This window comes from Petromyzon marinus, chromosome 26 (genome assembly GCF_048934315.1).
Source record: "Petromyzon marinus isolate PM22_M1 ecotype Great Lakes invasive population chromosome 26, UKy_Petmar_22M1.pri1.0, whole genome shotgun sequence".
NCBI lineage: Eukaryota > Metazoa > Chordata > Hyperoartia > Petromyzontiformes > Petromyzontidae > Petromyzon > Petromyzon marinus.
The window spans coordinates 8,294,680-8,321,376 of record NC_133692.1 but is presented as its reverse complement, the minus strand read 5'-3'; the positions used below and the strand labels follow the sequence as shown (position 1 = coordinate 8,321,376).

General features: G+C 49.1%; 1 protein-coding gene and 1 long non-coding RNA gene across 3 annotated transcripts in view; one reads left to right on the top strand and one right to left on the bottom strand.

Annotated features, from left to right (window-relative positions):
- Window positions 1–1,361: 1,361 nt before the first annotated feature.
- LOC116946048 (glucagon receptor-like) overlaps window positions 1,362–26,697 on the top strand; it is a 67,933-nt gene continuing 42,597 nt past the window's right edge. Inside the window, exons 1-3 of one of the 2 annotated variants that reach the window (XM_032960881.2) lie at window positions 1,362–1,907; window positions 12,610–12,735; window positions 24,281–24,377. In XM_032960881.2, the coding sequence (XP_032816772.2) occupies window positions 1,413–1,907; window positions 12,610–12,735; window positions 24,281–24,377 (718 nt within the window). In that variant the 5' untranslated portion in view covers window positions 1,362–1,412. Of the gene's footprint in view, window positions 1,908–12,606; window positions 12,736–24,280; window positions 24,378–26,697 lie in introns of both variants that reach the window. The other variant, XM_032960880.2, reaches the window with a different exon arrangement.
- LOC142929192 (uncharacterized) lies at window positions 7,752–16,565 on the bottom strand. Its single transcript, XR_012945409.1, has 2 exons — window positions 16,483–16,565; window positions 7,752–8,498 (listed from the first exon to the last, which is right to left on the bottom strand). It is a non-coding gene; the product is annotated as an uncharacterized LOC142929192 (long non-coding RNA).

Genomic DNA, 26,697 nt, shown 5'->3' with positions numbered 1-26,697 from the left:
TTTTCAAGAGGGTCCTGCTATATTGGGCTGTTTCGCTAATATCTCTTTGCTATCTCTTCCACTAACTGGAGTAGCCAGACAAAACCCACCACGCATACGAGAGGATAACACGATACGATTCGCACAGATGGGTTGATGAACCCACTTGCTACACTGTCATCCCTGGATCACGTCGCAGCCCAGATGGATTTTAAGAGTGTGACAAATGTCTACGTGATCCACCAACCCTTGCCACGTGTCCATGTACAGAAGGGAGATATGGATAGGTGCATCGCAGGACTGTGCCCTGTAAATAACGATTATGATAATGATCATGAACATCACGAATTTACAAGTATGGATTTTCCAATGCTGTAATCGCAACTCTTTAATCTCGTGACCTCAAACAATCGGAAAATTGGTTGTTATCGTCACCGTCGCCACATCTCTGACGTCCGACGAACGTGCTTAGAGAATGCCGTGCGTTCATTATATCGTCCTGAAATAGAGCAGGCGGTAATGGTTGCTAAATGACGACCTCGTTGGCTCGGGGCTCGTCCTGTCAAGCGAGAGGCGGTGCGACGGGGGTCAGATCGCTGCGGGCAGAGGAACGGGGCACACCGAGTGGCGCAGTTGCTTCGCGATAGAGGAAAGGGATGAAGAAGATGAATCCGCGCGTGTGGATTTTGTAATGCTTTCCAAGATACCTTTGTGTGCTCATATATATTGTACAATGAATGAATGAGTGGGTTTTCACCTCGTCTGATGTGATTCAAAACCACACCACTGTATTGACGCTTGAAAACGTTCAGAATTGCTTTCAGAGACAGAAAGAGGATATCCGCACGTTAAAGGCATCGCTGACTGCGAAAGAGAGTAAGTGTGCTTGTGCAGGACGCGCCACTCGAGGGGGTGACGAGAGGTGGTCGATAATAATGCAAGGGGTGGTGGCAGCACAAGGGAGGGAATGCGGCCGAGAGGACATCATCCACAGAGGAGATGGAGCCATGGAATTAGCTCGTATGCAGATGCTCGGTGGCTTATTACAGCACAGTATTGTGATAAATGGCGATGGCCATGGGAGGCCTTCGTCAAGCAGTGGATTGATCATGGCTGATGATGTTCGTAACCATATATTACTTCCGGTCGTGGTCACTGTTGTGATGATTACTTCAATTGCAGCCACCCTGGGTTTTGTATCTCGCAAAGGACGAGTTATCGATCGATGTTAACTTCCTTGGGACACTCTCCACATCTCTGTCTCTCAATCTCTCTTCCTTGCAGGTCCCCTCGCCCACAACCAACCCCCCCCCCCTCGTGCTATATCCGCCTGCCGTGTCCCTCTCCCTCTTTCACCCCTCTCCCCCCTGTCCGCAACCTCCCCTCCTTCGCCTCTCTCTCTCTCTCATCCACCTAATTCCCCACTCCTCCACATGGCACGCTCTCTCCTCGTTTCTCCACCCCTCCCTCTCTGCTTACAAGTGTTAGCTGCGCCGAGGTGTGCGCTGCTCGCGTCTAGATTTCCTCTATCTCTGTTATCGCTCCCTCCATTTGGGGGCAGGGAGGGGGTGAGGCAGCGAGGGGGGGGGGAGAGGGAGCTGCGCGTCTCTCGTCGTAGGTTGGCACTTCGAGCCGCGCTTACCCCCTCGGTGTTACGCGCGCGGGTTCGTGGCGGAGCTTTCCCGGTTTCTCCTCTTGTTGCTGGAGGTTTGTTCTTGATTTTTTTTCTGGATGACCGCACCAGCCCGACCGCTGATGATCGCGCCGCGGTTCGTTCACCGCTCCGTCCGGCAGCTGCAGCAGCAGCAGCAGTAGCAGCGAGACTCCGAGAGGAGCACGCGGCTGGTGAAGCTCACGTCCAGGAGGCAATCGCGGGGTCCACGAGGAGGTGGAGACGAGGAAGAGCCGCGTCGCTGTCACGTCCACAGGTGAGGGCGGACTCGAGCACGAGTCGGTGAGGACTCGAGCACGAGTGGGTGAGGACTCGAGCACGAGTCGGTGAGGACTCGTGCACGAGTTGGTGGGTGAGGACTCGTGCACGAGTCGGTGAGGACTCGTGCACGAGTTGGTGGGTGAGGACTCGTGCACGAGTCGGTGAGGACTCGTGCTCGAGTCGGTGAGGACTCGAGCACGAGTTGGTGGGTGAGGACTCGAGCACGAGTCGGTGAGGACTCGAGCACGAGTCGGTGAGGACTCGTGCACGAGTTGGTGGGTGAGGACTCGTGCACGAGTCGGTGAGGACTCGAGCACGAGTCGGTGGGTGAGGACTCGAGCACGAGTCGGTGAGGACTCGAGCACGAGTCGGTGAGGACTCGAGCACGAGTCGGTGAGGACTCGTGCTCGAGTCGGTGAGGACTCGTGCTCGAGTCGGTGAGGACTCGCGCACGAGTCGGTGGGTGAGGACTCGAGCACGAGTTGGTGGGTGAGGACTCGAGCACGAGTCGGTGAGGACTCGAGCACGAGTCGGTGAGGACTCGTGCACGAGTTGGTGGGTGAGGACTCGTGCACGAGTCGGTGAGGACTCGTGCTCGAGTCGGTGAGGACTCGAGCACGAGTTGGTGGGTGAGGACTCGAGCACGAGTCGGTGAGGACTCGAGCACGAGTCGGTGGGTGAGGACTCGAGCACGAGTCGGTGAGGACTCGAGCACGAGTCGGTGAGGACTCGAGCACGAGTCGGTGAGGACTCGTGCTCGAGTCGGTGAGGACTCGTGCTCGAGTCGGTGAGGACTCGCGCACGAGTCGGTGAGGACTCGTGCACGAGTTGGTGGGTGAGGACTCGAGCACGAGTCGGTGAGGACTCGAGCACGAGTTGGTGGGTGAGGACTCGAGCACGAGTCGGTGAGGACTCGAGCACGAGTCGGTGAGGACTCGAGCACGAGTTGGTGGGTGAGGACTCGAGCACGAGTCGGTGAGGACTCGAGCACGAGTCGGTGAGGACTCGAGCACGAGTCGGTGAGGACTCGTGCTCGAGTCGGTGAAGCGCTGTGAGTTAGGCGCGGGGGGAAACGCATTCGCGCCGCGCCTTGGAGGTGGTTGGAGGCCACACACATTGAGAGCCGGCATCGCATGGGAACCTGGGATCGAATCCTCGTTTTAGTCGCCCGTGTTTTAAGCTCGGGTTTGAAGTATAGCCAGCTGACGGTGAGCTCAGCTCGGGTTTAAAGTATAGCGAGCTGATGGTGAGCTCAGCTCGGGTTTAAAGTACAGCGAGCTGACGGTGAGCTCAGCTGGGTTTAAAGTATAGCGAGCTGACGGTGAGCTCAGCTCGGGTTTAAAGTATAGCGAGCTGACGGTGGGCTCAGCTCGGGTTTAAAGTATAGCGAGCTGACGGTGAGCTCAGCTCGGGTTTAAAGTATAGCGAGCTGATGGTGAGCTCAGCTGGGTTTAAAGTATAGCCAGCTGACGGTGAGCTCAGCTCGGGTTTAAAGTATAGCGAGCTGATGGTGGGCTCAGCTCGGGTTTAAAGTATAGCGAGCTGATGGTGGGCTCAGCTCGGGTTTAAAGTACAGCGAGCTGACGGTGAGCTCAGCTCGGGTTTAAAGTACAGCGAGCTGACGGTGGGCTCAGCTGGGTTTAAAGTATAGCGAGCTGACGGTGAGCTCAGCTTGGGTTTAAAGTATAGCGAGCTGACGGTGGGCTCAGCTGGGTTTAAAGTACAGCGAGCTGACGGTGAGCTCAGCTCGGGTTTAAAGTGTAGCGAGCTGACGGTGAGCTCAGCTCAGGTTTAAAGTATAGCGAGCTGACGGTGAGCTCAGCTCGGGTTTAAAGGCTCAGCTCGGGCAGCAATGGCTGCGCACAAAACGGCACGCCACGTTGTGCTCTTCGATGTGTTTTCGGGTTGTGCCGCTGTGTTGTTCCGAATGACATGCGACGTTTCCCCCCCCCCCCCCCACTTGTTGGGAGCTTCAGCCCCTAATTAATTTGATTTGCGCAGCTTGACCGCTGGAATCAAGGCAGCAGTGCGTTCATCTTGGGTTTTAGACCTGCGCACGTGTGGCTCAATTCCATCTCTGAGAATTGCAAATTGTCAAGCGGGCCCCTCTGCGCGTTTCCTCGCCTCGTGACGCGAGTCAGAGAGGGCGAACAAATAGCTCACGGGTGGCGTTCGGAGGCGTGTCACTAATAAAAGTATTAAAGCTTTCGTGACTGCATAAAATTACTCATTGTTTTTTTTCGGTAAAGTCACGTGTGTAGAAATACAATAAAATTATATTAAAACAAAAAACAATCACGACGTTTCGATCACAACGCAAGCGATCTTCATCAGGCGTCAAGAACAAATCACGGAGGTAAATACAACAAAAAGATGAGAGACGAGAATTCAACAAAGCCTGAAAAAAACATTATGTGAAGCACATCCAGTCAGGCCGACAACACAGTTAGACACTTCCTGGCGGACCACGAATTTCAGAAGAGGGTTGAACCGCTCGTCGTCCCATCCATCTAACGCAGTACTTCTTAACCCTTACTGACGTCTTGCACCTCTTTGGTTCGCAATCGTAAAAAAAAAACATAATGCTAATAAACATATCGGCTCGATGAAACAAAGTAAGTTGTACTCACGTGCCCGTGCTAAATTTGTGTTTCGATGATTTACCTTCTCGAAACAATAATCTGGTCATGTCTCTCATCCCCAGAAAGGGCATCTCGCAGCCACAGGGGGTGCTTGCAACCCAGGTTAAGAACTCTTCTCTAAAACAACTGACCGTGTGCGCTACGTGAGGACACCTGCATGGGTAGAACCTTGGCGGATTGGTGGGGACTGCTAAAGACCCCCGACCCCCAAATTCCCCGCCTCCACCCCGTTCCCCGCTCCCCTTGTCCGTACGCGAGGTAACAGAAAACTATGATTCTTATTTTACCACGTAAAGCCCACTGAGGTACGTAGCTCTCTTTGCAGAAGCGACCTGACCACAAATGACAGCTCAACGAAGTGGCTTATCACGTGGCAATTTAGAGCAGCCAAGCACTCTAAACGCGTGATTCTGATTATACATGTGGATGGAAAAAACCCCGAGGATCTGGAGAAAAATCCACGCCACCACGTGGGGGAGGGGGAGAGGGGGGGAGAGACACGCACACTTCACGCAAACAGACGCCACGGTCGGGATAGAGCCAGCGATCTCCTGTATACCAAGTGAGGGAGTTAACATCTCGCCACTGTGGCGCCCAGGGCGCCCCCGCCGCCTGTACGGGGCGGGGGAAGGCTGAGAAGAGAGAAGCGAATGCCGTGTCCATCTCCGTGGGGGGTGGGGGGGTGATGCAGAGGTGAACTGCCGCGTTCACCCAACAGGCGAGACACGCGCTGCGCGTCTCTGTTGCGCAACAGGCGCGCGCATCAACTCCGAGGCTGTTTCCGATTGCGTTATCTCGACCGCACGTTGCGATGGACAGTTCTCGTAAATAGAACGACAGGGGCGTGGTGATGGTGGTGGCGGTGGGGGGGGGACAGTCGCATTTCCGATGCTTGATATCATTTGGCTCGCAGCGCTTTTGCGGGTTGATTTGTTTTCGTTATTGCACAAACAACACGCGCGGCAGGCGCGCGTGTTGTTTGCATTCGCCGGCGAAACTAAACAGCGAGCGTGTGCAGAGATCGACTCCACTGTTGTGTCACGTGCAAAAGTGTATGCACACACAATGTATATTAATATGCACCTACGTGTGGAGCGGTGGCGCAGTGATGAGCGCATTGCGAAACTCACCCGATTTATATTCCATAGCCACAGATAGCGTTGCAAGTCACATCTGAACCGGTGCAGATATCAACACTTGTGCGCCGACTGCCCCCCCCCCCTAGGTAGACTCAGCCTTAAATTACTGCCATGGTGCGGTGCGTAAACGTCAACACTGGGAACACAAGCCGGGAGACAAATGCTCGCTCATAGCAGTTTGCTCAAATATTATATCAGGCCTTTATCTTCACATCGACACACACGCGACTTATCCGTGCGTTTCGAATGCAGCGACTGCATTTAAAGCAATGCGTGACTGCACCCGCTATTTTCAGATCACGGAGTTCTTTGATTTTCAGATTTATTCAAAGTCCACAATTCCACATTAAGGTTTTACCACAAACATTGCAATGGTGTGGCTGGACTGTGGCTTTGCTTTTGAGTGTGTAGGCGGTGGCAACTGCAGCAGACACCATGGGCTGGTGGGGGGTATAGCTCAGATCGCAGCGAATCGCGAGTTAAAATTACAGCCAGGTTCAACGATGCCCCATCATATTTACAATCACCATCATCATTATTATTATTCGAGCAGTCGGATGAAAACACAATGAGACTGTGCCTGCACCACCAAATGGAAAGTCGACTGTGGTTGCCTCTACTCCGTAGGGTTTTCGCGGGTTGGGCTGTTTGTGTGTACGCATGTTGAACTTCTTTCGCACCATGCGCGTCCAACCGTGCTAATTGGAGAGCTCTAAGCATGATGTCCGGAGTTTCCACCCCCGTGCAGCACGTAAATAATTTCCCAAACAAGCTCCCGGCACGTGGAGTGAAACCTCGAACACCGTGCCCAACGAACAGCATGTGGCACAAACCAAAAACACGTCGGAAGCCGTTGCTCTGCCCGACGGACCATTCCTCGTCGTGGGAATGTGGAATGCTCACCTCGGCTTTGTGGCACCGCTACCACTTGGAGATAAGCAGATGCGCGCTCAATGCTCGACACACGTGTTACAGGCGAATAATCCTTTCTGTGTGCGATGTCTCTCGACGAAATCTGTGTTCATGTCTCCTTTATCACCAGCAATGGTGCAAATCGTAAAGGCGACGTGTCGTGGTTTGCACGATTTGTCATTTTCCTTATTTTTAAATCCGTGTTCTTGTCGTTTTTTTTCTTCCTTCGTATCTTCAAACAGCAAAGAGACCAGAGTGTTTTGCAGCAAGTACATGCACTCGAGAGGTCAAAGGTTCGAATCCAGGTTTGAGCCACCCGTGACTCTCGTGTATCACAAGAGAGAGAGAGAGTCGATGGCCTCAGCCTGGCCACCAACTACGCAAAGACAGAGACCCCCCGTAGAGGCCTGACAGCTTTTTGGGGCAAGTGCTGTTAGCAAGCTCCTATGGGCACGTCACACGAGGGGGTGGGTGACCAACAACTGCAAATACAAATATCCCTCTATAGCGTTGACAGACTTTTGGGGCAAGTGCTGTTAGCGAGTTCCTATGAAGGCCGGCACATCACACGGGGAGGCGGGGGGCAACTACAGCACACACACACCCTCTGTCAGCACCATCTCACAATAGTTAACACTGTGGCCATTTTATTGTACAGTATTTAATCCATCAAACACGTGTAGTGACAGGGTGCCATCTGTTGACCAGGAGGGATAATTACGGGTATGGGTGCGCTATATAATAGCCAACCATAAGGGGGGGCGTAACTGGGCGAAACGTCAAGAGGCGGGGATCAGTCGGGAAACTCCGGGAACCTGCACGAGAGTTCTAGAAGGGGGCGTGGCCAGAGGTGGGGCTTGGCCACGACGAGGAGTATATAAGGGGGACGTGACTGGAGGCTCGGAGCTGTCGTGGGGGAATGGGTTCTGACTGCCATCGCTGTCTTCGTGGTCATCTTTTCTTCATCGTCCGGCCGTATGGCCGATCCGCTGTACGGTTCCCATCGTCGTCGTGGCTGTATTAGTCAACAAGCTATATAGTTAGATGCCGGCGATGGGGCTATATGAGTGGATCATCTATACGTAGCCCGATATATGTGTCACTCAGTGATTGTGCCTGTGTAGTGTGCTAATTCACAGACACTAGTAGGAGGTACTCTCTTTTATTCCGGCCTTCACAGCCTGAGGGGATAACTACACACCGGGTCTGGAGAGCCAACACGCTGCCAGACCCACAACTTGCAGTAGGCAAAGATCACGACGATGACGGCACAACGAGTTCCACTCCAGATGTCAGCAGCCCCGAATGTGAGTTGGAGCTCGCCTTATATCCTCCCCAGCGTGGCCAGGCTCTGTCATCGGCCCCGCACCCCTTGGATCCCCCAGAGGACTCCGTGCCTTGCCCACAGGTGCAACTGGTAGAACGGGCTGTTACCCCTAATTCTATTGTCTACCAATCTCCCAGCGGCAGGCACTACAGTGACCCATCAATGTCACTACATCACCCCCCCCCCCCCCTCCGTGAAAAAAAAACAGCCGTCTCGGCTGACCTCCATACATCGAGTAGCAGGACGACGAACACCGCAATATCCACGCAACATTCGCAATACATGGCAACAATCCAGCTCCAAAAATAACAGCAACTCAATGACTAGTAGGGGCGGTCATGTGAACCGAACCGTCTTGGAACGGGTCCTTGTCGCCGGTCCCTTGAAAAGGGCCAGCACGGGTCCCCCAGGGACCCCGGGGGTGGCTCGCAGCTGGTCCAACAAGCGCGGCCCCCGCCGGGACAAAGATGGAGGAGAGGAAGAAGTGGGTGGCGGTTGTATCGTCTACCCCGGTCCACCGGTGGGTGGCACTGCCAGTGGTTCCATGGGCGTCAAGCCCTGGGATCCTGCGGATGGAGGAACAGAGTTTCACAGAGGCGCAACCTCCGTAAACGTACGTCCGTCCCTGTCGGACACATCACACACCCGGCCATAAACAAGTAGGGAACAGGCATGTATATGTGCTTTCTTGAGCAGGGGGACCTTGCGGGCGCTGCAGGATTTCAGTCCTTCATGGCGTAGTGTGTTACCAATTGTTTTCTTGGTGACTATGGTCCCAGCTGCCTTGAGATCATTGACAAGATCCTCCCGTGTAGTTCTGGGCTGATTCCTCACCGTTCTCATGATCATTGTAACTCCACGAGGTGAGATCTTGCATGGAGCCCCAGGCCGAGGGAGATTGACAGTTCTTTTGTGTTTCTTCCATTTGCGAATAATCGCACCAACTGTTGTCACCTTCTCACCAAGCTGCTTGGCAATGGTCTTGTAGCCCATTCCAGCCTTGTGTAGGTCTACAGTCTTGTTCCTGACATCCTTGGAGAGTTCTTTGGTCTTGGCCATGGTGGAGAGTTTGGAATCTGATTGATTGATTGCTTCTGTGGACAAGTGTCTTTTATACAGGTAACGAGCTGAGATTAGGAGCACACTCTTAAAGGGAGTGCTCTTAATCTCAGCTGAAATCTTTCTGATTGAGAGGGGGTCAAATACTTATCTCCCTCATTAAAATGCAAATCAATTTATAACATTTTTTACATGCGATTTTCTGGATTTTGTTGTTGTTATTCTGTCTCTCACTGTTCAAATAAACCTACCATTAAAATTATAGACTGATCTTTTCTTTGTCAGTGGGCAAACGTACAAAATCAGCAGGGGATCAAATACTTTTTTCCCTCACTGTACTCTTTGGTTATTTCGGTAAAGTCACTAGGTATAAAAGTAATAATACATAACGACGTTTCGATCGCCACACAAGCAACCGTCTTTAGGTGGGAGTGAGAAACAATATTCCCGAAGGTTCCAGGCCACGTTACACCTGCTGCTATCACGTCTCCTAACGCTAAACGGATCTTTATATAAGGACTTGTTTCAGCAGCCTGTTGCTCACTCCCACCTGAAGACGGTTGCTTATGCGGCAATCGAAACGTCGTGATCTATTATTATTTTTCTACCTACGTGACTTTACCGAAATAACCAAAGAGTATGGATTCCTGCAGTCACCAAAGCTTCAAATCAAGATTGAACTGCCTCTCCGGGGAGGGTTTTCACACAACTGTTAGATACTGCCTGGTCTGCGTGCCTGGAGATTGAAGACCGAAGATCGTAGACGAAGGGTTTCTTCCCCGGGATGGTCATCCACGATCCCTCCCGGGACTCGGCTTATGTTCCCTGCAGCGTGGCCGAGCTCCGCCCCTGGCCACGCCCCCTTTCCAGAAGCCTCCCGGGAAACCTCGGTCCCCATCACGTGACCCTTACACCCCCCTCTCGGGGAGCCCCCCTGTCATCCCGTCCAGTCACGTGTCCTCTCGGGTCACCCAGGCTGCCATGACCTTACCCGACCTTCCCTTCTGGCCGGCACACACACACACACCGTGCTCCTCTAGGGCCGGTGCCACACTACAGAATGGTGATATCCGGCGATGTCACTACACAAGCATTAGCTTCAGTTGTTCATACCGAAGAACGTGCCAGTTGCAATGAATAAGGGACTCTTGTTATGCCATTGAGATGGAAAGAAAGATACGGACGTTTCGATGGACTGATTTCCTTCAGGACGTATTGAGTATTTACAGTGAGAGGACGGGTGGAGTGGTGGCACGGCACATAACGCACAGCGCTGTGAACGCGGCCGATCTGACTCTGTATCCGGGCGACAGCTAACATCAACAGTGAGCGATATCTTAACCGGTCATGGGCTCCGTCCCATCACCAACCCATGCTGACCGGCGTGGTGAATTATACGGGGAGGGTCAAACGACCCCCATGACCGACACGCATGTGGGGAGGCCTTCATCCAGCAGTGGATTGATAATGGTCTATGCATTCTGAAGCAGAATCCAAATTTCTTAAAAGGCCTCGATCTCTGTCTACCCAGCAGGAAAGTAACTGGCTATAGTGTACTGTAGATTGATGTCTTCTCTTTTGAAAGCCAATTGTAAAGGCAGATTGAGAGTGTTGTGTCTGTTATTGGTATGCCTAGGTTATTACATATCTTTTCAGCTTCATAAATATCAGAAATGTAATGTATAATTGCGCGCGAGTTAGGAAAATGCTCTTAAGATTCCGGAAAAATAATCCCGATTAGGCATCGTCTTAAAAAAAATAAATGCCAGTTTGACAAAGAGCATCAGCGTGCATAGATACAAGTGCATTTTGGTTCGCTGTTTTAAAACGATGGTCGATCAGAGCAGGTCGCAAAGTGTGGTGGGGCAAAGTGTGGGTGCTCGCAACTCTCCCAAGACGTCTGACCAGCGTGACGAAGAGTAAGGGCGAAATACCCTCCAGAGTTCTCGAGTCTCGAGGGGATTCTCCGAACTCACTCGGGGGTTTCTCGAGGACTCACTCGAGTGAAGCCCCCATTCGTCAGCAGCGGTGCGAGCAAGCAATTGCAGGGCTGCACCTTTCATCGTCGTCGTCGGCAGTCCCTCGGGGTTCGAGGATGACGCCCATCAAAATAAAAAAATATATATATTTTTATATATATACTGGAGGTTTGGTGGTAACGCTCTTGAGGTGGCTGTGGAGTCCAATTCTGGATCGGCAGATCTTTGGGCGTTGGGGGGGCGCCACGCGGTGCCAGCTGGAAGTGGGAGCCGCAGTGGCCCAGGTTGGCTTCGTTTTCCTTTCTCTTTTGTATGGCGGCGATCCACTTGGGTCGGCATCGAGACGTCGTGGGTCTCGGGAGTTGGCCACGGCCTCGTGGATACGGCGGCGTCACCCCCCCGCTCCTCCCGGTCTTGAAGACTGTGACGAAGAGCTTCATAGCTCATCGGATTTGTCCAGGAGAAATAAAGATTCTGATTCTGACTGCATGTTTGACCTTTTACAGTTTACACAAACACTCCATGTATTTTCGTGAGCAACTTAAATATACCGGAGGTGATGGATGTGGGGTCGGCTGCAGGCTTGAGTGGAGGTGTCATTCGTGTTATGAGAGCACAATGAGTACTTCGAGCATGTGAAGAGTTATGCAAGCGTTCAGAGAGTTAATGAGGTTAATAATGGAAGCATTCGAGCATGTGAAGAGTTATGCAAGCGTTCAGGGAGTTAATGAGGTAAATAATGGAAGCATTGCCTCACTGGAGTGTAACCAGCCTTAAAAAAATTTGCATTAATTAAAAAACACAACGAAATCCCTCTTTAGAAATTCACTTAGGCAGTTACCTATTGTACAAAGTTCACTGAAGCGGCAACTTTAGGACTTCCTTTTTAATTTTAATAGTTTTACATCGCAGTGCTGTGAGAGACCTGAACCACCGCGAAAGTGTGGTTGGCGAGGTGGAGATGGGCTGTGTGGTGGGCTTTGGGATGGAAGCAGCTTGAGGAACGGACCTGCCCTTGGGCAGTGAACTTAAGAAAGCATACGTGCAGACGACAGACTTAGAGACCCACTGACTTACATAGAGGCCATTGACTTACATAAAGATCCTCCTCCTGGGTACAATATTAAATTGCATTTGGTGATGGTGTCACCTCAAAAGGGAAAACTGTTGAGGAAAGCCAAGGAATTCACCTCGACCATTCTTCCGTATTCTTGGTTCTTTCGCTGACTTTACCGAAAGAACCAAGAATATGAATCCCTGCAGTCACGAAAGCTTTAAATCAAAATTCATTCTTCCCTAGTCACAACTAAATAACTTTAGCGCTGAGTGCTCTGTCATGTGCGATGGTGGGTGGAGTGAGTTTGGATGAGGTGGGATGGAACGACCTTGACCCATGGACTTGCCCTCGAGCACAGAACTAACTGCCAAAAACAGGGCTTAAACTTAACCGGGCTCTGTCCAGGTTGTTGACCCATGACACATTTCCGCACTTGGCACACCACGTCCAGTACTGTACACCTCTCGCAGCGGTCTCCTCGTTAGTGACCTGTAAAGTACACACTGAAAAATGCGTTCCTAGAACGAACGAACGAACTAACGATGAGCCAATTCCCATCGTGCCCTCCTGTGCTCCCAGCAGTGCCGCCCCGTGACCGCTCGCTCCGCCCGGCGTGAGGTGCCCTTCCTTCGGAGCGCATGGCCAGCGATGGGGGGGGGCCGCGCGCACCAGCTGATGCGTCTCGCCACGCTGTGCTGCCTCGCCCAGGTAACGTAGCAACGCAGAGATGGAGCGCGCGCACATGTACGATGCAATCCTGTAGCGTGACACTGTTTAAAAAGGGGGGGGGGGCTAACCCCCCTGCCCCCCCACCGCCTCTGTCTACCTTGCAGTATAAATGGGTTCACTAGAGTTGGTTGGATGTGGTAGGATAGAGTGTGGGTACTCGCAAATCTTTCCAAAGACGTCTGACCAGTGTGGAAGAGTAGGCCAAATACTCTCCAGCGGGGCTATCTGGAGCTCCCTCTTGTGAAGGCTCTCCTGCCAGCAGTGGCTTGAGCAAGCAATTGCAGGGCTGCGCCTTTACAAATACTCCCGGGGAGAGGGTACACCACAGTCAATGTTTAGTAAACTTTAAGGCAGAGGATGAGTAACAATGCGACCTGTCTTTGCCTCTCGTGCCCTACACTACTATTTTGTTTTGCAACCTGAGGCGAATCAATGAGTCCTTACGCGCACACATTTCACCGAGTTGGATATCTGCACGTCAAATGTGACCATGTGACTCTTTCCTAATGATCGCCGATCATTGTCGCCCGAGCTAATTCTCTTCGATATTTTAATGGAAGCTTATAGGCCCAATCACTTGCAATGTGCTCGATCTCATCATCTCCACTGCGTCTATGCTTAGGAAGTCACCGGAGCGATGCACTTTTAAATATAGGTTGAAATCTAACTTCTTTTATAACTGCTTTTTATGTTTAGTTACTCCTTCCCCCGCACCTCCATTAAGCACGTTTGGCTACATACGGTGCAAAAGAATTTAAACGTACGTACATGCAAGGTAGGATTTGAGGGCAGTCCCTCTCATATGAAGGGAACCGAGTGCAGTACTGTACTGCAATAAAAGTGCAGTATTCCATCGTGACCTTCAGTTGATTAATCTAATCGTCGCAGCTCTACTGTTAACCGACCCACGGGTGAACGGATGACTTGCCCCTTTGTCGTGGAAATGCGAGTCGTGGAGAGCTAACGCAAAGGTAGAATGTACAGCCCTGCAATTGCTCACGGCATCTCGATAAAGAGAGCTAAACGGTTGGTGGACTGCGGTTTTTGTAAAATAGAACCATCGAGCCAAACGGTTTAAGTGTGAGCAGCGTCACGCGTCATGATTAACCGGCAAGCGCTTTTATTTTATATTAAAAAAAGCCCACGTAGCTCGCCTTGGTTGGCATGGCTATTTGATCTGGAGTTAGGCCGTGCTCTGTGGGGGGGGGGAAGGTGCAGGGAGGGTGCCAATGAATGATGACAGTGTGCCAACACTTGCACACTTGCATGTCACTACACTTGCAGTGTGCAAGTGTAGTGACATGGAATGGGTCACTACGTAGCATAGCGCTGGTTGCTGGCAGAGAAGGGGATCTGCAGTTGCAGCAGCCCTGTCTGTCAGCAGGTCACGTGATAAGCCAGAGAGAGGGATTTAGAGCAAAGGTAATAGAGGGGGCACGTGAGGTAAGCCCAGGAACCCACTAGTAGGTTCTAGAAGGAGGGCGTGGCTGGGGCGGAGCTAGGCCACGCTGGGAGGATAAAAGGAGACCCTGAGCGAATGCTCGGGGCTGTAGCTTGGAGTGGGATCCCGTCGGGCTGCTGGAGTCTTCGCCGCCGTCTGCGTCTGCACCATCTCGGCGTCGTCAGTCAGGAAGTCTGCCAGCTGTCCTGACTGAGAGTTGTAGTTATTCCTTGTAATTTGTGAAGGCTGTTAATAAATTGTGTGCCTCCTACTCCTAGTGTCTCTGAGTGCGTCACTACACAGGTGTAGTGTACTAATTCACAGAAACTAGTAGGAGGTACTTAGGGGATAACTACACACCGGGTCGGGACAGCCAACATGCTGCCAGACCCACAGCTTGAAGAGGGCGATGATGACGACGGCACGACGAGTTCCACTCCAGATCGCAGCAGCCCCGACTGTGAGTCGGAGCTCGCCTTTTATCCTCCCCAGTGTGGCCAGGCTCTGCCCTCGGCCCCACACCCCTCTGGATCCCCAAGAAGGCTCCGTGCCTTGCCCACAGGTCCAACTGGTAGAACGAGCTGCTACCTCCAATCCCATTGGCTACCAATCTCCCAGTGGCACGTGCTACAGTGACTCATTCAATGTCACTACACAGGTAAAGATGAAGCCACAGATTGGCAGAGGAGTGAGAGTGGCTGCTTGCGTATTGGTATGGTTACTTGTCAAAAGTGCGCAAAGTATTCCCATCCACTCTACCTCGCTGGCCTCTCAATGCGTTGTAAAGAAGGGGCATTACCCAAATCATCGTCTATTGTATGCGACGTTTTTTTTTTTTAATTGACGGATCTGTTGAGTTTTAAAGTATCCGGCGAATGAATGATTGACTTTTTAACGAGTGTGTGTATCTGTTTTACTATCACATGTGCTAATGTGCTTGAAACAAAAGAGGGCATATAATGGGAGGAAGGAATATCTTACAATACTTAGGTATGGGAGAACTACATGGGAAAGCATTGTCTTGAATGGATTACTACTACACAATTGACAAAGACCAGGACATGTAATGTCAAATACCCTTTTGTAGAAGATTAGTACTTCGATACAGCCACATGTGTAACTTTGACCCTCGTCTGTGCATCGATCGTTCAATGTTAATGTGCCATTTTATTGAGGGACTACTGTGTGCCGTGTTGGTGTGGCCTGGCGCTGTTTTTGTTGTTGTTTTTGATATCTTGCCCAAGCTTGCATTTAGTGTTGAAAAATCTGACTTTAATATATACTTATATTTAGTGACTTGCTTAACCTTTTCCCTATTTTACACTCATTGTATTTTTGTATTGTTCGTTGTTGTAACTCGCTGACCACCCCGCCCCAACTGAACATCTGTGCAATAGAGCTTCAGAGCTCCTACAGGCTAAATCAAGATCCTGACTCCGATTCGGCAGAGTTGCCGCAAATGAGGACGACAATCCTGGAAAAAAAACACCAGGCCAAGTGGCAACCCGAGATGCGAAACAAAATCTTATAACGCAAAGCAGCGAGCAACTCAGAGTGCCCGCGGTAGTCGCAAAAGACAGACCTTACATGCTTATTCACGAAATCAATAAACGAACAATGTCTCCTTCACGCCCGTCTATTCATGTAAAATAATAAAAGTATTTCTCACACAAAGCCATCAGCTGCCCTACGGCTGTCTGGGAGTGCATACTTACAGTGTCTCATCAGCAGAGTCAGCTGACTTCAATAAACTTCTCATGGTTTTTATTTGTTTTGTTCAGGATGTGTCCCAACTGATATTTGACTTGAAAAATAACGTGAAACTGCATAGATGTTCAGTGGTTGTGCTGTATCACTCTCTGATGTGTTTCCAGGTAGCTACCGCGTGCTGTTCCGAATGATGTCTGACGTTTCGCCCAATGTGCTGGGAGCTTTTTATTCTGCACTCTTCAGCTAGCAGTGCATCACCCTGTGTCAAGGGAGGGTCTTGCTACATTACTAAGTATGAAGTTTCTTCAATAGAGCTATGTATCCACACTAAGGATAAACGTGTAATTCCTTGCAGAGTGTTGTGGTCATTATATTTAAGCCCTGGGGAAGGAATACGATAAATGATGTGAGAAGAAATATTATTTAAGATGAGGGGGCTTTTCTGTGGATTCATTAGTGACTGAGTTAGTATGACACATTTGGTTATGTCCGGCTTAATTACAGGCGGATGAAACTCATATTCCAACCCGGGATCACAGTGGTTAGTGCACTGCGCTGTGAACGCAATTACTCACGTAAAAATTCCCAGCCAATGGCTGAAGTCAGTGGCGAGTGATATGTGAACCAGTCCTGGACCCTCACTTTTCACCGAGCCCCACTGACCAGCATGGTAAAATAAGGACAAACAACCGTCATGACGAAAACAACTTTGGGAGGCCTTCCATCGACCAGTGTACAGAGAGTTCCCCAGATACGAATGTCCGACTTACGAACAACTGCACCTATGAACGAACCGCCATAAGATGTTATTACTTTTAACCATCCGACTTGCGAGCGTTCCGTCGTACTTACGAACCAAACCGCAGAACTATTTTCTTCGGCGGAGCATTCCTCTGCGAGATGTAATGAGTCTCAGAATTCAGCGTGATGCTCACTGGCGGTGCATCGTTCAGTGCTCTTTTGCGTATGTAACGTTGTGTGCTGTTTGTGCTATTATTGCATACTTTTTGAAATGTTCGTGACTCTCATCATGTCTGAGAATTTAAGACTGATGCAAGTGATGTTGGTGCATCAAAGAAATGCCGCACCATTACGATGGAGATGTGTTTATAATATAGTATCTATCACAGTATTACATGCAAATGTGCACTATTTCCTCTTATTTGTGAGTTTAACAAAGCTTCCATATTTTGTTGAACCATAGCACATTTTATAACATTGACCTAAGTACAATTAAATAGTGAATTTCGAGATACGAACAAATCGACTTTCGAACGGCAATCAGGAACGTGGCCCGACAATTTGTAGAGAACTGCCCGTTTTTCCAAATAGCTGTAAATCAGCTTAGTTATTCTATATGAACTTGAGAAAATACATAATTGGGGCAGCTTCTAAAGTTGAGCAGTAAGACGAGAGGAGGAAGAGATATGGTATACGAACACAGTATGAATTGCAGGAAACTAGTCCGAGCTGATTTGGAAGCGTGGCGAGGCCGGTTTGGAATGTTTGTTGTTGTTGATGATTATTATTTTAATCGCATGGGCACAAGGAAACATATACAACACCTGCATGCAATCGCTCGGTGTGCCCCGTGACCATCCCCTCTCTTGGCCGAACTCCCACACAGTGGGGTGAGGGTGGAGGAGGAGGATGAGGAAAGAGTTTAAGACCACGATCGCTATCTGTAAATCAGCAGTCATTGCCGGAGGATGGGGGAGATTGTTCTCGACCTACGACGGAGAGAGCAGAGTGGAGCGATGTGTGATTATGAAGCCCGTCTGTGACCTGCCGTTCCTTTAGTTGAACCGGGACACTTACGTTAAGCCTTTCGACTCTCCAAGCCTGGGCTGATCTCATTTACATAAAATCATATATATTCTTTATTTAATGAAAAACTTTAATGGCTATACTTGCACCATTAAACCCCAATTTTCGTCATTTTTTTTACAATGCATTTTGGTATGCAATGATGTGTTATAATTTGAACACGTAGGCCTTCGCAACCAACATTATTAATTAGAAATATTTTTTTGGTCATATGCCAATTATATGTAAATTTAACATTCATGCTAATGGAATGCAAAATTATATACTCACAAACAAAACTGTCGACAGTTGCAGAACATGCTTGCCAACAAGGACATTCAATTGATTTTGATAACGTTGATGTGTTGTGTAAAACGAATTATAACTGGCCAAGACTCATTAGGGAATCTATTGAAATTGAGACAAATTAAAATAACTAACTATTCTGACAGCTACAGGCTTCGTGCTGATTGGAAGCGTATTATTAAGTATGCTGTGTCGATGCATCATATACTGATTAACCCATGAGTTCAAGATTAACATAATCCATTGTTATATAATTACAACAAACCCCATAATCTTTGGTTATTTCGGTAAAGTCACGTAGATAGAAAAAAATAATAATAAAACAATAAAGTGAATACAAATAATAAAAATAAAAAATAATAATAAAAGCAAAAAAAACACGAATGTAGACTGTAGCTTGGTTCTTAATCGGAATGAGTGTACTGGCAATCTGCAATGTGGACTGTAGCCTGGTTATTAAGTTTGGTGAGTGTACTGGCAGTCTATAATGTAGACTGTCGCAATGGTTATTAAGCTGGGTGAGTGTACTGGCAGTCTATAATGTAGACTGTAGCCTGGTTTTAACCTCGGTGAGCGTACTGGTCGTCTATAGCCTGGTTCTTAACATCGGTGAGTGTACTGGCAGTCTATAATGTAGACTGTAGCCTGGTTTTAAGCTGGTGAACGTATTGGCAGTCTATAATGTTGGCTGTAGCAATGGTTATTAAACTGCGTGAGCGTACTGGCAGTCTATAATGTAGACTGTAGCCTGGTTTTAACCTCGGTGAGCGTACTGGTCGTCTATAGCCTGGTTCTTAACATCGGTGAGTGTACTGGCAGTCTATAATGTAGACTGTAGCCTGGTTTTAAGCTGGTGAACGTATTGGCAGTCTATAATGTTGGCTGTAGCAATGGTTATTAAACTGCGTGAGCGTACTGGCAGGCTATAATGCAGACTGTAGCCTGGTTCTTAACCTGAGTGAGCGCACTGGCAGTCTATAATGTGGACTTATTCTGGTTCTTTCAGTAATATAAATAAAAATAAAAAACAAAAAAACCACGACGTTTCGATCGCAACACAAGCGGTCGTCATCGGGAACAGGGGGGTTAGCCTCTGAAGGCGGCAAACTGTTTATAAAGGTTTAGAAATGGACGGGGCAGTCAATGTTAATGTGGGAGAAAACTCCGACAACCGTCAGTAGGTCCACACCAATCAAAGGATTGAACCTCGCTCCACACACCCACACTGCTGACGGTGGAGGTTGACAAGAAAACACACCACCGTAATTACCAGCGAAACGTTGTACTGCTCAAATTGTAAACGTTGTGGATTTACTCTCCAACACACCGGTGTGCTGAAGTAGTAACTAATTGGCACGTTTTGTTTACGTGACAAACCTTACTCATTGGCTGTGTCGGGTGGTGGTCGGTTAACGATACATTTATACTATTTGGTTCTTTCGGTAAAGTCACGTAGAAAAATAATAATAGACGTTTCGATCGCCACACAAGCGGTCGTCCCACCTGAGGACCGCTTGTGTGGCGATCGAAACGTCTATTATTATTTCTCTACGTGACTTTACCGAAAGAACCAAAGAGTATGGATTCCTGCAGTCACTAAAGCTTAAAATCAAAATACATTTATATTTACGCGATCTAACCCTAAAAAAACCCCCTATATTATGTAATAATTTAAATTCTCATTTTCCAGATGTCGTGCAGCAATGCGATTTGGATGTATTACTGCGTCTGTAAGCAGCGCCATTTTAAGACACTGGACAGATGGTGAGACCATGGGTTTCCCGAGGAAAGGAGGCATGTTCGTTGATTAACTTTGAAATTTTGCGATGAGAAAGAGATGCAGAGAATTTACTTGAGCATCAAACCATGCATGTACGAATCTGTCATTTATGACTTACAGAAAGTGCGTGTCAAATGCCTTTGACAAAATTCACTCAGTTTCATCAGTTCTCAGAAGCTAAGCAGTTTTGAGCCTGGACAGCGCTAAGATGGGCCACTGCCACGCACAACAGGTTGGTTATTGGCTGCGTTGCTCTGTTGTGGGAAGCAGCGGGCAGTGCAGAATAATGCATTGGTAGGGTGTGGGGAGGCCACCATCCAGCAGTGGATCGATAGAAGGGCCATACACGTAAGCCAATTATATGCAAATTGTACATTTCTGCCAATGGAATGAGGAAAATTGTAAAAAAAAGTAGAACTCCCCCCCCCCCCCCACCGGATAAACAATACAAACGAGGGAGCAAAAATAATTGATTCTTGACTCAAATCGGGACCTTGAATCGAGACAACTCATCTTATCGACTTGGGGTGGAGGGTAGGGTGAGTGGAGTGAATTGTGACAATCTCATTAAAATATGTCAAACCCATTTTAATACAAAAAAATCCTCCTGATGACGATCGTTTGCTTTTCTATCGAAACGTCGTAGTTTTTTGTAATTTTTTTGTTATTTTCTTTGAACCTATCTACGTGACTTTACCGAAAGACCCAAAGAATACCTATTTTAATTGTTAATGATGAAATCGGTCAGCAAAACACGTGTCATACGGAGGAGATTTGTTGGCTAGGCAACAGCAGAGTGGCAGCGTTGGGCTTTGCCATACAAAGGCAGTTTCATCGTCCCTACGGCATGGGAAGTTGCATTGAGCAAAATATATTGTGGGGCACAAAAAATGAATTTCAAACGAGGTTGATATCATCTTCTTTGGTTCTTTCGGTAAAGTCACGTAGAATGAGAATAAAATAATAAATTGATAAAATAAAATAACACAATAATATTCTCACGACGTTTCGGCCACAACACAGGTGATGAAGGCCGTCGTGAGAATATTATTGCGTTATTTTATTTTATCAATGTATTATTTTATTCTCATTCTACGTGACTTTACCGAAAGAACCAAAGAAGATGAATCATTGCAGTCACGAAAGCTTTAAATCGAGGTTGATATCAGTTCAGGGGTGGGGCTCACGAAACTCCATCTAGGATGCTAGGTGAGATTGAGGTTCAGTGAACAGCTGACACGTGCAATATACAGGGAAATTATCGTGACATTATTGACTGAGCAAAACGCCTTGGAACAGCCGGACAAAAACTGCGAGCGATGTCTGGCGTTTTCGTCTCCGTATTGCCAGCTCAATCGCACGGACGGACTCGCTCCCTTCACGGCTGCTCACATTGGGAAACTGTGAGCAATGCTTGTAAACTGGCTCACTGCGGTTTCGTATCTGGAAGCTTTGACCTTATTCTCTAGAATGTCAGACGCTCCGGAAAGTAAGACACATGCCAAACTTATGCGCGGTGTCAATAAAGTGAAACGAGTCTGGTAACACGCAAACACAGACACACACCTACCGGATTATTTAGATGGCAGGGTGGCGCAATAGCAAAACGTGTGCCTCGCAGCTGGTAAGGAGCTGGGTTCGAGTCCTAACTTCCGGAACACTGCCGTTCTACATGGGTTTCCTCCAGGGTCTTCAGCATCCTCCCATATCTAATCGACACAGTGTAAGCGGTGTTGACCAAGTGTCCAAATGCCGCAGGATTACTTGCAACGTACCTAATTGGGATTACGCACAGAGGCATCGCCCCACGACTGAGAAACTGCCGCAGACTGCGTCTGTGAAACACGGCACCTTCGTGATGATAGCCTTCTACTCTAAACACGGTGGGAATACCCAATTTTTTTTTTAATTTTTTTTTAAAATACAGTGCTAGCGGGATGGGGGATGGGGGAAATGCGTCATATGAAACATATGCATGTCGGGTTGTTCTTAGAGAATTACGAGACGATCCCATTTCTTTGCAAAGATATATTGAATGAGAAGACGTTTGTTGATACTGTGTATATAGCTTTTCGCATTTTTACTTAACATAACAACCAGCAGACGCGCGGATAAATTTAATCCCCAAACGATTACACAACGCTGTTTGGATTTACGTAACGTCTTAACTCGTGAGAGTCTCAAGATGCCGTACAGAATAAACAGACGAGGCGATTTTTTTTTATCTCACTGGAATTTTGTTTAAAATAATAATTACACTTTCATTTGCCCAGGATGGCCTCGCTGAGTCTGAATCGTCGTGGCGCGCATTTGTTGACCGCGCGTGGGGAAAAACATTGCCTGCAGAACAAAATTGACGTCCGCAAGTGAAGAACGCTCCACATAACCGCCGCACGAGACTCGTCACCAACCCTACTAGTTGCGGTGGCCCGCGGCTATCACCGCTTCATTGCACTCCCCCTGTTGGGCAGGGGCATCTCACGGCTGCGTTGGGCTTTCGAACGTGGCGCTGCGTCACTCTCCGACGTGTTTTCGCGTCACTCGCAGGGAGCTTTGCTTCACCCGCTCAAGGAGCTGAGCCAGTACGTGGGAGCGAAGCATCAGCCATCATGTCGAACGAAACCGCACACCGGGAGAGCAACTCTCGCCACAATTGCCAAGCCTGAAGATTTAAGCGGAGGGCTGGCGAACTCTAAACACATCTCGCCGCACCTATTTTCCATACAAATAATAATAATACTTCGTGTAATTTTTGACAACAACAAAAACATCCAAGCGATTTATGCTTTGAAAATTTATATGCGTGAGCTTAACAAAAACCCAGCAGTATACCACGTAAATCAGTACAACAGGAAAGCAGACGCACCGTGTCTCAATCCCTGCATGATCCACAAAACAGCCTCCTAGGCGCTGCATTAGAGGCTAGCACAGGGGTGGGCAAATTTTTTGACTCGCGGGCCTTAATGGGTTCTAAAATTTGACAGAGGGGCCGGGCCAGGAACAGATGGAGTGTTTGTGTGAACTCATATAAATGACGTGTAAATATAATTACATGAAAGGATTTGGCCTTTAACAGGTAGCAAAGCATTTATTTGCAAGGCAATTTAACAAATTGCACGAACATGAACAATACAAAACCATGTCGTAACGTGACTGATCAAACATCATGAAAACATCTGAGGCCTGCGCCCAAACCAATTACCTCACTTGAACTTCTTCATTATCTACATTAACAGGTTAGACAAGTTCGGCGGGCCGGATTAAAAAGCCCAACGGGCCGTATACGGCCCCCGGGCCGTATCTGGAAATGAGAAACTTAAACATAATCACAGAAGTCACACCTTGTTACCCTTGCAGTCTCCACTGCTGTCAACGACCCCCCTCCCCCATGACCAGAGCGTGTCCCCCCACGCAATTCAAACTTCATCTGTAGCCCAGAACCTTCGGGGGCCCTCCTCCTGTCAGCGGTTGTCGGTGTAGTTGCGTCACCACACCACCTGGGCTACATGCGGTACAAAATAAGTTAAACACACATGCAAAGATTCCCTTTCCCCCCCCACCTTATAGCCTTAACAGACTGTTGGGGCAAGTGCTCTTAGCGAACACTTATGAAGACCGGCATGGCCAGCACCACGTCCGACCGCCTTTGTCTCCCCAGTGGCGATGTTTACACACCGCACCAGGTGCTGCATTTGAGGCTGAGTTGACCTAGGGCATGAGGCCCAGGACCGGCCGTGTGCTAACCGCTACAATACCGTTCCCCGCACGTGCGCACGTACATACGCCGCACCGCTGTACGTGAGTTCGATTGAGTGTGCCTGCACCATCACCGCATGCTGAGTTCTGTGCACGCTTTAGGGGCGAGGGATGCGTGTGGTCTACAGAACTCAGTGGCTGGACGTTCGCACAGTGGAGGATGCGGACTCACAGTACAGGATCGAACAACTTGATTGCTTTTCGGAAGTGTCCGCCGTGACGCTGCATCGCGGTCCCGTGTGGTTTCACGTTGCGCAGCTCAATCGGCAATAACACCTAGGCATTAAATACAGCACTGAATTTATTTGAATACTGTATGTGCCACAGTGTGTGCCACAATGCACCCACTCCCTCACAACTCCATTCCACCCGAGTGAGCCAATGAGTCGTCGCATTTCAGTCACGATTCGATGCAAGAAACGTTTTGTTTTTTTTGCTGTCTGCTTTTGTATTGTTTGCGGGATTTTATTGTCTTGTTCGCGTATGTGTGTCCACTTGATTGGCTGAAATGTGCCTGTAGCAAGGCATTCATACGTTCAGTCACTGATGCATGTGTTCAGAATTGTGTTAATTTCCTTCGGAAGCTCCCATCGTGGTGAGGAACGTCAGACCATCCCGCCGAACAACCGAACGACATATCGGAAATCTCAGTTCCTTTCAGCGGCTCTCCATGCCACCGCTGCTTCGTCTAATGGCGATTGCGCTTACGTTGTCTCTCGGCACAGCTGGCGAGCCCCAAGATCCTCGAGGACACGTACGAGCGCTGGAATGGCTACCGCAGAGAGTGTTACCAGCAGCAGGAGCTGCAGCCCCTGCCCATGGGTACGCACACCCGGCACGTCGGGGCACATGTGTGATGGATGCGCGGCGGTATGTGCGTGTACGTGCGTTGAACTTCTTTCGCACCGTACAAAGCCAACAGTTGCTCGTGCGAGGACGTGGCGTGGCATGTTGATCAGGTGGGAGGCAGCTATCAAGGGGGGAGGCAGCTATCAAGTGTGCAGGCAGTGCAACCACGGACCAGAGGGACCCAGGTGCCGGAGCTACGAAGAGGGGGGGGAATTGGATGGGGAGAGGTCCCATTTCATTCCGTGTATCAGGGCCCTTGCCAATCCACACTACACTCTCGGTGTGGACCAAAGCTAGTGCTCTGCTCACACTTGCTTCGATAGTCGTTTGTCTGTAGTTATTATTAGACTCCCCGAGGTAGGCTAAGCCTAACGTTTGGATTATTCAGCATCAAGCAGATGAATGTGGTAAGGTTTTTTTTGGGCTCTGGGGAATCCGACTGCATTTTGTGCCAGGTTCATTTGGCAACCGCATCGCTGATCTTGGAAGCTGAGCAGGCCTTGAGGCTGGTTAATATTTGGATGGGAGGCTGTCTGGAAATATCAGGCGTTGCAGGCTTGGGCTACGGCATTGGAATCACATCTTTCTGCACTTAGCTTTGAATGCTCCTTATGAGTGGGGTATCTTCGGGTTCTGCAATTCCCTCCCACATGCCAAACACGCATGAATGAAATAGGTACAAAATGCTAATGCAGGACCCTCTCTAGAGAGATTTGAGACTGTGCAAGCACACGTATATTCCTTGACAATAAATATCTCTGATTTACCTTTGTTCCCCGATTCATAACCTCCTTTTTCTGTGTACTCAATGTGACTCCAAATAATTCATTTGTCCACGAATCTTTGTACGACTCTTCAACTCTGCTCTGATGTTTAGCCAGTGTCTGGTCGAGACGTCTCATAGCTGCCGATATGCTACGATTGAAAGCGTTCCACTGGGGGGTTCAAACGTACTGCGCGAATGCGTAAGACAGCGAACAGCCGCTGGTGCAAATGAGACTCAATGGACTCTTGGGTTCCCGCGTAGTTAAATAAAACTTTGGTGACTCACCTAAACAGCGGCGCGGGCACGACATTGTGTTTTTTTTTCCGGGATGCAACCTTTACCTTACTAATCTGGCTGTCGCCTGATGAAGCTATTTGTAATTACTGGCGAAACGTCGTACTCAGATTGTAAATGTTGTGGCTTGGCTCTCCAACACACCGGTGTGCTGCTGTGCTAGTGACGAATTGGCCACGTTCTGTTCACGTGACAACCCTTACTAGCCGGCTGTGTCGGGTGGTGGCAGGTTTTAACGACACATTTATATATTTACGCGATCTAACTCCCCACCCCCCCCCCCAAAACCCCCCCCCCTCTATTATGGATGATATTGGCCGCGAAAGCCCGCGAGTTACCTTACTCATCAGTCGAGGGTCGGCGCGGCATTGCGACGGGTGACCCTCGCGATCGCGTTGTCGAGCCGCATAAACCATCGCGGCAAAAACAAAGAGAGAGGTAATTTAATTAGCAGCGGTCAAATTTTGTTTGAATGCACACTGGGGGGAGGGGAGGGGGCCAAACAAACAAACAAACCCCCACACAATGCATGCGCACAAGTGTTACCGCTGTCAAGTCTCGCCTTCAAATTCGGCCTAGCCTAAATTCTCGCTTTAAAAGGTGCGTGCTGGTTATGTGTTTATTTATTTATTTATTTCACCACGATGGTGACTTCGTTCCAAAACGGAGCTGCGATGCCGCGGCGGTCCGACGGAGCGGAACGTGGTGCGGGCCTCGGCGTTGGCGTTGCATTTGGCATTGGCGGTGCTGTTGCTGATAGCGTTGGCTTTGGCATTGCCATTGGCGTTGGCTTTGGCATTGCCATTGGCGTTAGCATTGCCATTGGCAATGCCGTTAGCGTTGCCGTTGACGGCTCCCGTTGTTCCCCTGAAGCATCTGCGTTTTTGTGTTTTTGGTTCATTTATAGATTGAAATGTAAATTTTGTCTCGCAAAACATTGCCGATCGATTGATGTCTTCTCTTTTGAAAGCCAATTGAAAAAAAGACGATTGAGACTGTTGCGTTTGTCATCGATATGTCGTCGTTCTTACAGATCTTTTCAGCTTCATCAGTGTCAGCAAGGTGATGTACAATTGTGAACGAGTTAGGCAAACGTCATGAAGATTCCGGGAGTAATCCCAATGATGCCTCGTCTTTTTAAAAAATTGTCAGTTTGACAAAGAGCATCAGCCAGCGTGCATGGATACAAGAGCATTTTGGTTCGCTGTTTTATAATAGGTGGTTGATCAGAGC